The sequence below is a fragment of the Symphalangus syndactylus genome, chromosome 8, assembly GCF_028878055.3.
Source record: "Symphalangus syndactylus isolate Jambi chromosome 8, NHGRI_mSymSyn1-v2.1_pri, whole genome shotgun sequence".
Taxonomy (NCBI): domain Eukaryota; kingdom Metazoa; phylum Chordata; class Mammalia; order Primates; family Hylobatidae; genus Symphalangus; species Symphalangus syndactylus.
In genome coordinates this window covers 80,006,302-80,023,190 of record NC_072430.2, presented here as the reverse complement: position 1 = coordinate 80,023,190, position 16,889 = coordinate 80,006,302, and the positions used below count along the sequence as shown (strand labels likewise).

At 34.9% G+C, this 16,889-nt stretch overlaps 2 protein-coding genes across 7 annotated transcripts in view; one reads left to right on the top strand and one right to left on the bottom strand.

The window, feature by feature from the left end:
- LOC129488080 (thymosin beta-4-like) overlaps nucleotides 1-16,889 on the bottom strand; it is a 272,872-nt gene that overhangs the window by 26,355 nt on the left and 229,628 nt on the right. The window lies entirely within an intron of this gene.
- Nucleotides 1-16,889, top strand: part of LNPK (lunapark, ER junction formation factor) — an 83,009-nt gene that overhangs the window by 10,359 nt on the left and 55,761 nt on the right. For 5 of the 6 annotated variants that reach the window (XM_055289808.2, XM_055289807.2, XM_055289811.2 and 2 more), the window contains 3 exons: nucleotides 26-67; nucleotides 828-1,015; nucleotides 13,398-13,456. In XM_055289808.2, the coding sequence (XP_055145783.1) occupies nucleotides 26-67; nucleotides 828-1,015; nucleotides 13,398-13,456 (289 nt within the window). The remainder of the gene's footprint in view (nucleotides 1-25; nucleotides 68-827; nucleotides 1,016-13,397; nucleotides 13,457-16,889) is intronic. The other variant, XM_055289812.2, reaches the window with a different exon arrangement.

Below are 16,889 nucleotides of genomic sequence, written 5' to 3'. Positions count from 1 at the left end.
TCTCTTGTTTCTGTTTCTATAACAGACAAAACCTTCAACTGTAGAAGTTCTAGAAAGTATAGATAAGGTATGTTCTTTGGCTATGAGGTATTTTAATTCATTTTCGGTATTAAGTAAATATTATGTAGTATATATTATTTTGGAGACCAAATCTGGTATGAGAATTTAGAACTGATATAGAGTGAGTCTGAGAACTTTAATGTTATGTGATCTCAAAAAAATCCAAAGTCATCAGTGACTTAAGGAGTCTGTTTCAAGTAATAGAGCCAGTTAGAATGAAATTAGATCTGTAGTGTGGTGTAAATCAGTGTTACAGGTAGGACAAAATAGATGAGATACTGTACGATAATTTTTATCAGTCTACAAAATTTTCACAGCTTTTTATATACTATTATCAAAAATGATTATTTTCTGGGAATATTGAGAGTGATAGATGGGTTACTGTTTTAATTTTTATTAATTATTTTTCTTATTGCTAGATTTTTTAAATGCCTTTTATAGGAGGAATTATTACTTATTTGACTCAACAAATATTATTGCTGATACCAATTTCATTCTCTGAATCTTTGCCAATTTGATAGTTTAAAAATAGTAATTAATTTTGCATTGTAAAAATGATTTGTTAGAATAAGCATTATACATTTTTAACTTCATTTTTAGTTTTCTTTTTCATATTATGTTTTGTTTTAAACTGTTAGGATATTATGCTTTATTGAACTTTAAATAGGAGTTTTTTCTTAAAAATCTTTCCTGCTAAAATTTTTTAACGTTTTAATTTCTTTATGAAGTTTGAAATTTACTAACATGGAATAATTTTCTCTTAACAGGAAATTCAAGCATTAGAAGAATTTAGGGAAAAAAATCAGAGATTACAAAAATTATGGGTTGGAAGATTAATTCTGTATTCCTCAGTTCTCTATCTGTTTACATGCTTAATTGTATATTTGTGGTATCTTCCTGATGAATTTACAGCAAGACTTGCCATGACACTCCCATTTTTTGCTTTTCCATTGATGTAAGTAAATTATTCTTTTTGTTGATCTTTTCCTTTACTGACTAGAGTCTTAATGTATATCTAATATGTATATTCAGTCTCTTTATTATTAAGTGGTAATATCTGATGGAGTTTGAATTTCTTTCACAATTTGAAAAGATTTTTTTAAAATAGTAGAACAATTGTTTTAAACCTTCATTTGTAATCCAATATACCTGAGGAATATTACCTAGTAATATGAGTAATAATGGCTCTATATGGCAATGTTTTATGATTTTCTAGTAGATGACCATGCTCCCTGAGGGGCACGGGGCATGGAGTAGTGGGTAATGGCAAGCAGGGCAGGGTTTGTAAAACCAAAAGAATAACTGCTCAAATTATTCTGAATATATTCCATTCACCTCAACTCTCTTCCCCTTGTTCTACTGCTGTATAGTCACTGCTATAAAGCAATTGACCCTTATTTTAGAAATATTTTATAATATAGCACTGTTTAGGAGGTGTATGATGACTGAGAATTTTGAGAGACAATTTAATAAAAAGTTTGTTTATTCAGTCAACAAGCATTTATGGGTACCAATTGTTTAGACATTGGATTATAATGGTGTATGGTACATAAAAATACAAAACTCTCTGACTCTATATCTTAGACTGCAAACATTAAGTAATGAGTATGATGAATGTTATAAAAGAGAAGTGTAAAATGCTATGGGAGCATTTAATAGGGGCATTGCCTCAGTCTGAGTACTACTATAAAAAATGTGTTTGTTTAGTCTTTTGCTGGGCATATTTTCAATTTGAAACTCCTGAAGCTTGTAAAATTATAAGTTCGTATGTAGCTACAAGAGCTGAAATTGAGTGCTTTCATAATATTGCAAAATAATTATCTCTGCTACTTTCTTTATTTTCATTTTTTGAAATCTTTTGGAATGATTTTATCCCAGAAGTAGTGGATTTTATAATTGTGAGCCCCTTTTCCTTGTTTCCCTTACCTTTTTTCATAAGAGGAGAGAAAAGAAAATTACAAAATAAGTATGAGATGTTTAGTTGATTTAAGCACTTTTAAATACTCAAAAATGCACTTTACATCTATTTCCATATAAAGATTGATTTTTTGATCATAAAAGACTTGTATCTAGTTGTAACAGAATGTCTGATAGCAAACTCTACTGTGTTAATTCTAATGTCTATCCAAAAACTATGATCTAGGTTTGCTACTATGATTCATAACAGTTTTTTGCGGGGCAAATAAATTATATACTAATTGTTCTTTAGAAGCAGGAAAACTTCATTTCTTTAAAAATGTAATTTCTTCAATTCAGTCTTTCTGATATTTTGGGTATGAAGCTTTCTTATCCTTACTGTGTCCCTCTGATTTTTCTGCATCACCTGCATCTAGTATATCTTGGCTCGTTTAGCTACAGAGCCATTTTTCACTTTGTCTCATTGATATTTGTAACCTCATTCTCAACTGTTGTAGCTTCTATTTCAGTGAGCTTTTCACTTTTTGAAGCACAGACCGGTTATCCAACAAAGAATAGCATTGTCCTGATCGATGACAATTAAAAAAGCATGAAATAAAGCACAATGTGAAAGTGGATGTTGTGGTAAAAAGAAAGAAGACTTAGGACATTTTCTTATGTGTGTAATGTGAGTTGTTGCCTTTTGTGTGTAATGTGAGCTTATCCCTGGACTTTTTTCTTTGGGAAACAGTGTCTTAGTCTGTTTAGTGTTGCTATAAAGGAATACCTGAGGCCGGGTAGTTTATAAAGAAACGAGGTTTATTTGGCTCATGGTTCTGCAGACTGTACAAGAAGTATGGCACCAGCATCTGCATCTGGTGAGGGCCTCAGGCTGCTTCACTCTTGGCAGAAGGTGACAGGGAGCTAGCATATGCAGAGATGACTTGGTGAGAGAGAAAGCAAGAGATAGGGGAGGTGCCAGTTTCTTTTTAACAACCAGCTCTCTCAGGAACTAATAGAGGGCGAACTCTCACCATGCCCCAGGGAGGACATTCATCTGTTCATGAGATCCGCCCCCATGACCCAAACACCTCCCATTAGGCCCCACCTCCAACACTGGGGGACAGATTTCAACATGAGGTTTGGAGGGTCAAATATCCAAATCATTGCAAACAGTTTTGAGGGCTGGACTTGGATTTACTTAAAGACTTAGAGGCAAAAGGGGCAATAAAGTATGTTGTTTTGCTCAACACTGTCTACGTTGATTATATAGTTTAGAAATCTATCTGGTATCTCTAAAAAGTGACTGCTGTCTACACATTCCCAGTTTCCCAAATGCTTTTACTGGAAAGGTCATGGATCAGGACTGAACATATATTGTATAACTATTCCAAAATTATTCTTTATGTTAGAATATCAATATTCTATATAACATCCTTTGAAATTTTATTATATTTTTGCTTCAGAATGTAATATGGAGGAGTTTAATATAATTCCACATACTATTTTTCGGCCTTTCAGATTCAATAGTATATTTACCTCCCTTGATCTTTTCAACTATTACTGAAACTTAAATCATAATATAAATGCCAGATTTATTTTGTAGGAGTCATTAAGGCTACACACCATAGTGAGGGAAGGTTTGGGTTACGTAAAGTTACAATTTTGTATTTTTCTGCATTATGCTAGCAAATATGCATTACCTTGGGAGTTGGTTCATTTTCTAAGTCAGCAACCATTAAGTTTTGTTTCTATGTTAACTAATGCTACAAGCAATCTTGTAGACTTTTACTTTCGGATACCTTATTTTTACGAATTATAACTTTCTAGACATTTCATTCTCTGTAATTTTAGAGACTGATCATCATCATAAGATATTGAGGAGTTAGCCATAATTTTCTTATTTGTTTTTGCCTCTCAAAATGGGGTTGTTGGGGAAGAAATTTAAGCAAGGGAATTGAGGAAGATGGTCATATTCCTATTTCTCTTCTTGTATCTCCACTTTAATTGAAAGCCATTTAAGGATAGGGATTTGTTCTTACACAATTTTCATGCCTCCTCTCTCTCCCCACAAGTAGCACATGTTAGGTATTTCCTCAATCCAGCTAGGTTGACAAACATAATTTGTAACCTTTTGAAGAAAGTTAAATGTTTGTTTCATGATACACTAGTAAGAATACAAGTGTCTTTCAGCCAGGCGTGGTGGCTCACGCCTGTAATCCCAGCACTTTGGGAGGCTGAGGTGGGCGGATCACGAGGTAAGGAGATCGGGACCATCCTAGCTAACACGGTAAAACCCCATCTCTACTAAAAATACAAAAAAATTAGCCTAGCATGGTGGCGGGCTCCTGTAGTCCCAGCTACTTGGGAGACTGAGGCAGGAGAATGGCGTGAACCCGGAAGGTAGAGCTTACAGTGAGCCGAGGTCGCGCCACTGCACTCCAGCCTGGGCAACAGACTCAGAAGTAACCTCAAAAGGAATTTTTAGATATGGCTTTTATATATAATAAAGAAGATATTTGTAAGGAAAAATGGTTTTGAGTTGTATGCCCCAAAAAACAAAAGCAAGAAATTCTTGATTCTTATTTTTTATACAAAAATAAATCATTGTTACTATTTTGCCTAAACGTGAAGGTAATTATTGCTGAAGTCTTTGGTGGTTAAATAAGCTGACAAAGAAGTCAACATAGTTATAAATATTAAGACCTGTATATCAATTCATCTCTAACTTTTTTTTTTTTTTTTTTGAGACAGTGTCTTACTCTGTTGCCCAGGCTGGAGTGTAATGGCGCAATCTTGCCTCACTGCATCCTCTGCCTCCCAGGCTCAAGCAATTCTCGTGCCTCAGCTTCCTGAGTAGTGAGGATTATAGGCATTCACCACCATGCCTGTGTAATTTTTATGTATGTGTGTGTGTTTTTTTTTTTAGTAGAGATGGGGTGTCAGCATGTTGACCAGGCTGGTCTCAAACTCTTGGCCTCAAGTGATCTGCCCGTCTCGGCCTCACAAAGTGTTGGTATTACAGGCATCAGCCACCACGCCCAGCTCATCGTTAGATTTATATATTGCTAAATCTCATCTAAAAACATTTTGATAAATTGGATAGGGCTTATGATATGGTTGTTTGAAAAAGAACACTTAAGTTTGGCAGAAAGGGCGAAAGAGGTAACAAAATAATGTTACATATATGAAGGTTGGTGAAAAACCACCAGGTTTATAGAATGTTAATTCTTTACCCAAAGTAAGGAAGGTTTAGTTATATTGATTGAATTGAGATATTCCGCTATATTTCAACTTTTAGCATTTTTAGTTTGAGTACAGTAAAACACTGAATATTGAGGTTTTAAAATGTTTACGCTGTCCTCTGTGTGATTCTATTATATTGAAGTTCCAAGTATTTCCTGCTAGGACACATATTTTTTTAGTTCAAGTCATTAGGTATTATTGAACAAAAACTCATGCTGTAGTAATGTTCCAAGTAGCATTAATTTCATTCAGAAAAGAACAACAAATGCTTCGATGAATGTGAGTCAAAGAAATTTTTTATTTCTCAACTGATTGTATATATGAATGTAGTGATTTTCTTTTTTAGTATACTTTAAGTTTTAGGGTACATGTGCACAACGTGCAGGTTTGTTACATATGTATACATGTGCCATGTTGGTGTGCTGCACCCATTAACTCGTCATTTAACATTAGGTATATCTCCTAATGCTATCCCTCCCTCCTCTCCCCACCCCACAACAGGCCCCAGTGTGTGATGTTCCCCTTCCTGTGTCCATGTGTTCTCATTATTCAATTCCCACCTATGAGTGAGAACATCCGGTGTTTGGTTTTTTGTCCTTGCGATAGTTTGCTGAGAATGATGGTTTCCAGCTTCATCCATGTCCCTGCAAAGGACATGAGCTCATCATTTTTTATGGCTGCATAGTATTCCATGGTGTATATGTGCCACATTTTCTTAATCCAGTCTGTCATTGTTGGACATTTGGGTTGGTTCCAAGTCTTTGCTATTGTGAATAGTGCTGCAATAAACATACGTGTGCATGTGTCTTTATAGCAGCATGATTTATAATCCTTTGGGTATATACCCAGTAATGGGATGGCTGGGTCAAATGGTATTTCTAGTGATTTTCTATACTAATTTTATATTCAACTATAATAATAGTTTTATTGTTTGTAATAATATTTTTGGTTGATTCTTTGAGAGCTTCCAAGTATGCAATCATATAATCTGTAAATAGCAATAATTTTACCACCTCCTTTTGTTTTTTTCGTTTGTTATTTTCTTCTCTTTTGATATGTTTGATTTTTTTTCTCTTGGCTAATTATGTTAGCTAATACCTTTAGGACAGTGTTAAGTTGTAGAGAAAATAGTGGACATACTTGATATGTTTTTTTGGGAATTCTTCTAATGTTTCACCATTGGGCATTATTCTGACTTTTGGATTGAGACAGATATATTTGATCATGTTAAGGAATTTTCTACCTATTCTTACTGTATTTAGTTTTTTTTTTTTTTAAATCAAGAAAGGTTGTTGAATGTTGTTAAATACAGTTCATTATCTATGGAGATACCATATGATTTTTCATCTTCTCTTGATACGAAGGGATTATATTAAATATTGAATCATTCTTGAATTCCAGGAAAAATTTCTGCTTTCAGTCTTGTGATCATTTTATAAAAACATCCGAAAACTTTTCTTTATTTTCATTCTTTGTTGAAACAATAACACTGTACATGTTTTTGAAACTATGACATTTCTGACCAATGCTTTAGTTTTATGCCATAGGTGTTGGTATATAGTGATTTATTTTGGTTATTTTCAAGATATGGTGATTTTTTGGAGGGAGTTATAATCTGTGAGTTATTTATGGATGGCAAATATATATTTATATTTTTATTTATTGTCTTAGTTAAAATTTCTAGTTTTATTGTATTGCTCTCAGAGAATGTTAAATATTTCTGATGTAAATTTATTGAGTTTTTTTGGTGGAATGTTATTTGGTCAATTTTTTAAGTGTTTCATGAACATTTGAAGATGTATTCTCTTTTTTCAGTTACACAGAGTTGAATATTAGCAATGAGAACTACCTTATGCTATATAGATCTTCAATGTCCTAATAACAGTGTATTTCTACTTTTCCCTGTATTTCTTTTGGTTTTGCTTTGTGAATGTTGATGCTTTGCTCTTTACGTGGGTATTTCTGTTATATCTTCATTGTAAACACATCCTTTAAAAAGAATTTTTAATTTTGAAAAAATTATAGATTGACAGTAAGTTGCAGAAAAAAATGTACAGGCAGGTTGCAGATACCCTCACCTAGCTCACCCCAATGGTAACATCTATACAGTAGTTTTTCCTTCATCCATAGTTTTGCCCTCTGCAGTTTCAGTTAACTGTGGTCAATTGCAGTCTGAAAATGTTAGTTTTTCGAGAGACACTACATTCATATAACTTTTATTGCAGTATAGTTATACTTGTTCTATTTTATTATTAGTTATTTTTGTTAACCTCTTACTGTGCCTAATTTATAAATTAAATCCCTACACCTACATGGTATGTATTTATAGGAAAAAACTTAGTATATGTTGGATTTGGTACTGTCCATGGTTTCAGGCATCCACTGGGGGTCATGGAACATATCACTTGAGATTAAGGGAGAACTACTGCAGTAAATTTCTAGGTAGCCTGGAACACAGGAAGATATGCCTTTATACCAGCACGACCTATAAATAACTGACCCAAAGTAAATGTACCACGAAGTAAAAGGTTTTAATTAATTATAAAAACCAAAAGCAAAAAAAATTGTTTCGAAACAGACCAACTTCTTTCGTATCAACAAATATTAAGCCAGGAAATTGACATTGCTTCAATCCACGGAGCCTATTCAGAGTTCATCAGTTTTATATGAATTCCTTTGAGTGGGTTTTATATTTCTATGCAATTTTATCGCCTGTAGCTTTGTGTAACCACTGCACAATTCAGATCCAGAACTGTTCCATCACCACAAGGCTCCTTTTTGCTACTCCTTTAGAGCCATACACATCTCCCTCCACTTTGCCTATTCTTAACCCCTGCCATCCATTAATCTGTTTTCTGTCTCCACAAATTTGTTATTTCAAGAATGTTATAAAATGGAATCACATAGTATGTAACCTTTTGAAATTGGCATTTTTCACTCAGTATATTCTTGAGATCCATCCAAGTTGTTCAATGTTGTCAATAGTTCTTTCTTTCTCTGAGTAGTATTCCATGGTATTAATGTATCATAGTTTAACTATTCACCTGCTGAAGAACATTTGCATTGTTTCCAGTTCTTGCTATTACAAATAAGGCTGCAATGAATATTTTGTACAGGTTTTTATATGAACATAAGTCATTTCTCTGGGGTGTATGCCCAAGGGTGCAAATGCTGGAGTATATGGTAAATACATGTTAGTTTTATAAGAAATTGCTAAACTTTTTTTCAGAGTAGCTATACCGTTTTACATTTCTACTAGGTAGGTGTGAGTGATCTAGTTTCTCTACATCCTTGCCAGCATTTGGTGTTAATCACTATTTTCTGTTTTGACTGTTCTGATAGGTATGTAGCAATATCTCCTTGTGGTTTTCATTTTTATTTCCCTAATGGCTGAGGATGTTTCATGTGGTTATTTGCCATTAATATGTATCTTTTTTAGCAAAATGTTTATTCATGACTTTTGTCCAATTTTCTAATTGGATTATTAGTTTTTTTAACTGTTGAATTTTGAGAGTTCTTTATATATTATAGATAAAAGTTCTGGCCAAGTGCAGTGGTTCACGCCTGTAATCCCAGCACTTTGGGAGGCTGAGGCGGGCAGATCATGAAGTCAGGAGTTCAAGACCAGCCTGACCAATATGTGAAACCTTGTCTCTGTGAATAATACAAAAATTAGCCAGGCATGGTGACGCGTGCCCGTAATCCCAGCTACTTGGGAGGCTGAGGCAGGAGAATCGCATGAACCCAGGAGGCGGAGGTTTCAGTGAGTCAAGATCATGCCCCTCTGTACTCTAGCCCGGGTGTCAGAGCTAGACTCTGTCTCAAAAAAAAAAAAAAAAAAGAAAAAAAAGTTCTTTGTCAGATATATATGGTTTACAGCTTTTTTTTTCCCCTCTAGTCTTTAGATTGTCTTGTCTTTTCATTCTCCCAACAGGGTCTTTTGCAGAACAAAAGTTTTTAATTTTGATGAGGTTCAAGTTATCAGTTTTTCCCTTTATTAATTGTGTTTTTCTTGTCAATTCTGAGACCACTTTACCTTGCTACAGGTTGTGAAGGTTTTCTCTTAACGTTTTTTTTATACCTTAAAATTTTTTTTTTTTTTAACATTTAAGTTCATAATCCATTTTGAGTTAAGGTTCAGGTCGAGGTGGTTTAATTTTTGTTTTTTGTTTTTGCCTGTGGATGTGCTCAGTCAACGTTTTTTGGAAAGGAATCACATTTTTTTTTTAACTTTATAATGTGACCTTCTTTTAGTTTAAAGGTTTTTTAAAAAAAGTTTAACCATTGGAGTTTTAAGATCACAACCCTTGTTTTGTTTGCGTTTGCCTGCTTTACCTTTGTCTATGGTTTTATTTTCAACCTTAAAAGATACTTAGTTTTAGATGCATCCATTTACATTATATAGTTGGATTTTGTCTGGTGTTACAGTGTGAAGGTCTTTTTCTTTTACCTTAGTGAGTTTAGCCCACTTAATATTTGTCGATGTGAAAGAAGTTGGTCTGTTTTGAAACAATTTTTTTTGCTTTTGGTTTTTATAATTAAAACCTTTTACTTTGTGGTACATTTACTTTGGGTCAGATATTTATAGGTCGTGTTGGTATAAAGGCATATCTTCCTGTGTTCCAGGCTAACTGGAATTTTCCTTATGATTCAGGATTTTGTGTGTGAATTTGTTTAGCTGTTATTTTTTCCCAGCCAGTGGGGCTAGGCAATTGTATTTCTTTCACAATACAAAACTTCCCCCCAACCCCCTTGCCATAGGAACAGAATACTCTTTGTAAATAGTGCACTTCTGAATAATTTCTTTTTAATTTCTGCCTTCTCTCTTTTTTTATTGGAACCAAACTGAGGAGTGTCTGCCTGTAGCTGTGCATCTTGTTCTCATTGTTACAAACATGGGTTTTAAGTTTTACACTTGGAAAAGTTTACCTAGTTACCTCTTTGTGAAATACGCAGTTTTCTTGTTTTGCTTCCACTTTTTGGAGCCCCTATGTAATAATCTCCATTGCTTTTGAGAGTGCCTCCACATATTCTGATGGTTGAGTTTATCTCTGTTTTACCAGAGAAGGAGTTTGCAGTTTTATTTTTGTTCTCCTTGTTGTTTGGATTATTTTTATGAAGAGAAGGGGGAAGTGGAGCTTATGCCACTATTCTCCAACTAGAGATTAGTAATAATATCCTTAATATCGTCAATATCTTCACAAAGTATGTTGCTATATTTTAATACATTATTTTTAATTATTGGGAGAGCAAAACCTTTGTTGGGATAACTAAAACAGAGTCCTGAAGTACTTTAGTTCTTTTTCTAAATTTTATTTAAAAATATAAAAGGGCTAGGCAGGATGGTTTATGCCTGTAATCCCAGTGCTTTGGGAGGCAGAGGCAGGAGGATCACTTGAGGCCAGGAGTTCAAGACCAGTCTGGGCAACATGGTGAGATCCTGGCTCTACAAAAATAACAAAAAATACCAAAGAATTTCATTTAATTTAGCCCTAAAGAATAATAAATTCTGTGTTTTACCTTCTCAAGTCTTGAAGACTTGACATATGGAAATGTCTGTTGTTTGATAGCTTATGTTATCCAGGAGGAATTCCGATAAAAACCAGAGGAATTTATTGTCTACAGAGAGGATTTAGTGAATTTTATTTTGAAGAGAGTATATTTCAATTTTTGTAGTATTTACACTGACAATTATATATGCTTTTTAAAAAGTATCTACTCATTTAAGAAAATTTATACATTTCCTACAGAATTCTGGCCACTGTCTCTGCAGTTCCATCTTTTTTCCCCCGTTTTCTTTCTCTGTATGCTTTTTAAAAGTCCTCTCTTCTGGCCTGCTACTATTTCAGTGGGTTTGCACTGGAGAAGTGATATGAGACTTTTTTATTATTGTGGGATCCTTGAGGGTTATGGGCATTATGTTTAACCTATATTCTCTTATCTCCCTTCCCTTGGTAAAGACAAAGCCTGGTGTTTTTTGTACTTTTAGGTAATTGTCCAAATGCCAAATAGGAATCTGGTGCTAGTTATTTGGTGTTTTCATGTCACAAAAATAAATCATCACAATATTTTTAAAAAGTGTATTATCTATTCCTGTGTAACAGATTGCCCCAAAACTCAGTAGCTTAAAACAACAAATGTTTATTATGTCTCAGCTCTTGAGGGGCAGGAATGTTAAGAGCTGCTTAGCTGGGTAGTTCTATCTCAGGATCTTTTGTTCTTGGGTAAATTGCAATTAAGCTGTTGGTAGGGGCCACAGTCATCTCAAGGCTTAACTAAATCCATACAATCACTGTAGATAAAGTCATTGCAGATTTTTACTCCCTCTGCTGTTATCCAATCTCCAGCTTACTGCTAGACATTTTATTTCTTTTTCGCTATCATCAGCAATGGCATTTGCAATCCCCCTGACTTTCTTCATTCTGTTCTTGTGTTCCTTTTGCTTTTTCCTTGAGGTCCTTTTCTTTTCATACAGGCCATTTTTTGGCAAGCCTATATTTAGTTTCCTTTTTCTTTGTATAATCCAGGAATTTATAAATCATGCCAAAGCTAATTGTCTTGCCACCACCAAAATGGGTTCTGAATTCAAATCCCAATAAGGTATCTGGTGTGGTCCTACTCACTTTGGCTGATTTTTCCCTAATTTACTTCTAAATTCACACAGGCAGCTGTTAGCAGGCATCAGTTCTTTGCTGAGTGTTTACCACAGACCTTTCTTCCTCACTGCATGGACCTTTTCATAGATTTCTTTGACTGTTCTCATATCATGACAGCTGTCTTCTCACAGAGCTTGTAATCCAGGAAAGAGAAAGACAAGTGAAAGAAGAGGCCCAAAATGGAAGCTGCAGTCCTTTATAACTTAATCTTGAAGTGATACACTATCACTTCTGACATGCTGTTGGTTGCACAGACCAACACTGGTGAGAGAGGACTACACAATGGTGTGAATACCAAGAGACAGGGATCACTGGTCACTACTTGCAGGTTGACTCCCCAAAATAGCAAATGCTGTATTTCAGAGTGAAGAACTAATTTTCATACTTATATTCTAAATTTATTTCCAGAACAATCGAATTTTTTTTTACAAGAGATACAATATATGTTTTAAGATGATGAATAATGTTTATATATTTCTTTCTTTTTTTTTTTTTTTTTTTTTTTTTTGAGTCTGTCTCTGCCGCCCAGGCTGGAGTGCAGTGGCATGATCTTGGCCCACTGCAACCTCTGCCTCCTGGGTTCAAGCGATTCTCCTGCCTCAGCCTCCCAACTAGCTGGGACTATAGGCGTGTGCCATCACGCCTGACTAGTTTTTGTATGTTCAGTAGAGATGGGGTTTCACCATGTTGGCCAGGCTGGTCTCAAACTCCTGACCTCAGGAGATCCACCTGTCTTGGCCTCCCAAAATGCTGGGATTATAGGCGTGAGCCACCGTGCCCAGCCTTATGTACTTATTTCTGCCAGGTTCTATGGAAAAGAGGTATTTTGCTATGTTTACATTGAATTTAGGAGATGACCCTGACAAGTTTGTGATGAGGATTATTCATTTAGTTTCTTTTAATTCTTTCAATTCATTTGATGTCTTTCTAATGCAAGGCCTAAAGAATTATCCTTATAAAATCTTTGGAAGAAGATATTTAGCTAATTTTACTTATCAAGTATTTATTTGAAGGTAAGGTTTTTGTTTATTTTTCCCTCAGGTAGCTTAATCTCTTAGAGTAGAGATTGTCCCTCTATTGTTAAATAATAGGGAAGGAGTGGCAACTTACATTTGTATAATACTCTTACATTTGTAAAAGCATTTTTCCTTAATGTGTGGGAATAGACAAATTAAGTTTTTGGAGTTGATGCTTACTTAGTAAGGGATTCTAATATTCTCAATCTTTTAGGGGGTGCATAGATTCCTTTCAGACTGATTGAAAGCAATGGTCTTTCCAGAGAAATGCACTTATGCACACAAAGGTAATTTTGCAATTTAAGGGGATCATCAGAAGGTCTGTGGACTTTAGGTTGAGAACTCCTCCTTTGAAAGCACAGGTTCTAATGTTCTCCGGCAGAAATAAATGCTTTTTAGTTTTCTGTATATAAAGGGAAACAATGTACCTAACTGTAATTGGAAATATGTTTTCATTTTACATGGCTTCTAATTCGCTTTTTCTAATGATGTTTTTTGTTTCTGAATTTTGCTTCCCCTTTAGCATCTGGAGCATAAGAACAATAATTATTTTCTTCTTTTCCAAGAGAACAGAAAGAAATAGTAAGTTTAATTCCAATTTTTAATAAATATTTTTAAAAATACCTATCTTAGAGTGTGCTGGTAAGACAGGTTGTAAAATATGATATTGGAATGATAATGTGGTAAGTATTGAAGAGTTGTTTATCATAAAGCATGAGAAAGGTTATAAATGATCAAGATGGTTCTGTTTTTAATTTGTGTTATTTCCATCTTGTTCACTTAGATTTTTTTTTTTACACAAAACAAACTTTTTTTTTTTTTTTTTTTGAGACAGAGTCAGGGGGATAGGAAGAGCCTGTCACCTATGCAGGAGTGCAGTGGCACGATCTCGGCTCACTGTAACCTCCGCCTCCCAGGCAAGTGATTCTCGTGCCTCAGCCTCCAGAGTAGCTGGGATTATAGGTGCATGCCACCACTTCCAGCTAATTTTTTGTATTTTTATAGAGACAGGGTTTCACCATGTTTCCCAGGCTGGTCTCGAACTCCTGAGCTCAGGCAATCTGCATGCCTCTCCCAAAGTGCTAGGATTACAGGCGTGAGCAATGGTACCCGACCAAAACAAACATTTTTAAATAAAGAGAATTTATATTTGTTAAATTAGTCTTTATGGAAAACTTGGTTTGTTACAGAGTCTTGTTTCATTTTTACCTCAACCCATTTTTTTCACCCCAAATATTATTTTGAAGTATATCCCAAATGTATCTCTCCATTTTCATACCTAGAAAAGAATTCTTAATATCATAAAATATTAAATATAAAAATATTAACTTTTCAGTTATCTCATAAGTATCATTTGCTTTTAAAAAAATTTTATTCGTTTGACTAAGGATCCAAATAAAGTTTGTACTAATATTAATATATGACTTTCAAATTGCCCTCCTCACTCACAACCTCTCTTCTCTTCTGCTCGCATTAGGTCCTATAATCTACCCCAATGACTATTTCCTTGCTGACACTCTTGACTCTTTTGCTCCTCCTTCTCATCCTCCTTATCTGTCAAAGCCTACCCTCTTTAAATACAATTATATGCCTAATCAATGACTGGCAAAACAGTATTCTGATTAAATACATTTACAGGTTTAATCTCATTGAAGCAGCTAAACTTATTAGAGGAAAATCATACAACATGCTCACCTGACCAGACTTATTTTAAATCTATGATTGCAGATATCAAATATGTACTTAAAACTGCCTTATGGTCCTATTATAGTTCCCCAGTAAATTCACCTTTTTCTCTGTCAGCATGATGTTTGTTACTGTATTTGTCCTCAAATCGCTAATACCTGCCTCCTACCAAAAACCAACAATCAAATCTAACCAAACTAAAACCAACCAACCAAATAAAAAAATCAAAAGTCACAAACAAACCCTACAAAATCTACCTGGTCACTCTTAACCTATAGTCTTACTTTATACAGAAAATAGATGTAAACAGATGAGAGCTACCTACACCACCAAGTGAAGTTGTCCTTCAGTATCTGTGAGGGATTGGTCCCAATACCCCCGAGAATAAAAATGGTGTAGAATTTGGATGTAACCTACACGTCCTCCTGCATACTTTAAATCATTTGTAGATTACTTGTAATCTCTAATACAATGTAAATGCTATATAAATAGTTGCTATATTTTATTAATTTTAAATTTGTATTTTTTATTGTTGTATTGTTATTTTTATTTTTTTTTTATTTTTTATTTTATTTATTTTTTTTTTTTTTGAGACGGAGTCTCGCTCTGTCGCCCAGGCTGGAGTGCAGTGGCGCAATCTCGGCTCACTGCAAGCTCCGCCTCCCGGGTTCACTCCATTCTCCTGCCTCAGCCTCTCCGAGTAGCTGGGACTACAGGCGCCCGCCACCACGCCCGGCTAATTTTTTTTTGTATTTTTTAGTAGAGACGGGGTTTCACCGTGGTCTCGATCTCCTGACCTCGTGATCCACCCGCCTCGGCCCCCCAAAGTGCTGGGATTACAAGTGTGAGCCACCGTGCCCGGCCTGTATTGTTATTTTTAATTTTTTTCTGAATATTTTTGATCCATGGGTGATTTAATTCCATGAGTGCTGAACTAATCCATATGGAGGGCTGAATGTATGTAAAGTTAGCTCTACCTGTACTCAGTAGGGTCTCAACCTTCATTATATTTTGTAAGACTGGCATTGATCTCATCCATGGCTAACCGTCATTTATGCTCTGGATTCTAAATACTCTGGCCATCTCTAGAGCTTTGCTCTTACAGTTATTTCCTGTAGTTATCATCTCTTTTGCATCATATTCTATTTTATTATTCCTATTGGCATATAATTCTGCCTCAGTATGACTATTTGGGGGAAAAAACCTCTCCTGACCCTACATTTCCTTTAAGCTGCCACCAATTTCTCTTTCTTGTTCAAAACAAAAATTTTTTTAAAAATTGTTTATAGTTGTTATCTCTTCTTTTCCCCCACCTATTCCTTCTCAACATAATTTGTTTAGGTTTTGTTTCCACCATTTTTTACTGCAGTGGCTCATTTCAAGGTCACTCATTATCTATGTCTTGTCAAAGCCAGTAATCAGCTCTCTTTTCTCATACAGCTTGATCTCTTAATAGCATTTGAATTAATTTAGTTATTCACTCTTTTTCTGAAAACTTTTTATCTTTAAGCTTCTTTGACAAAACTTCACTGGTGATTTCTTTTTAGTTTTATTTGCTTTACCTCTTCTACTAGAATTCTGCCTTTGGCTTTCTTTTTTTTTTGATAACTCGTTTGGGTCTGTGCTGTATGATAGAACCTTCTATGACGAGAATAATCTGTATCTACTGTTCAATATGGTATCTGCTAGTCATTTGTGACTGTTGAGCACTTGAAATGAGGCTAGTGTAAACGAAGAACTGGATTTTAAATAGCTTAAATTTAAATAGCCCCATGTGGCTCCTGGCTATTAATACATTAGACGGTACATCTCTAGGTGATTTTATTCACTTCCACAGATTTAAATATTGCCTATTTGTTAATGATTCCCAAATCTAAGTCCTTAGTCCAGACTCTTCCCTTCAGCTATAGACTTGTATACCTAACTGTGTAATTGACATTTCCACTTAGGAGTTTAGTAGGCATCTCATAAGTAACATGGCCAAAAGAGAATTAATATTGCTCCTCCCCTTTATTCCCACTCCCTCATATCTGCTCTTCCCTTTGTCTTCTCCATCTCAGTAAATGCTTACCCTATATGACCAATAGTTAAAACTTGTATTAGTTAGGGTTCTCCAGAGAAACAGAACCAATAGGAAATATTATAAGGAATTGGCTCATGCAATTATGGGGACTGAGAAGTCCCGAGATCTGCAGTTAGCAAGCTGGAGACCCAGGAGGGCTAATGGTTTAGTTCCAGTCTAAGTCTGAAGGCCTGAGAACCAAGAGAGCTAGTAAGTGTAAGTTCTAGTCTGAAAGCTAGCAGGTTCAAGACCCAGAAAGAACTGATG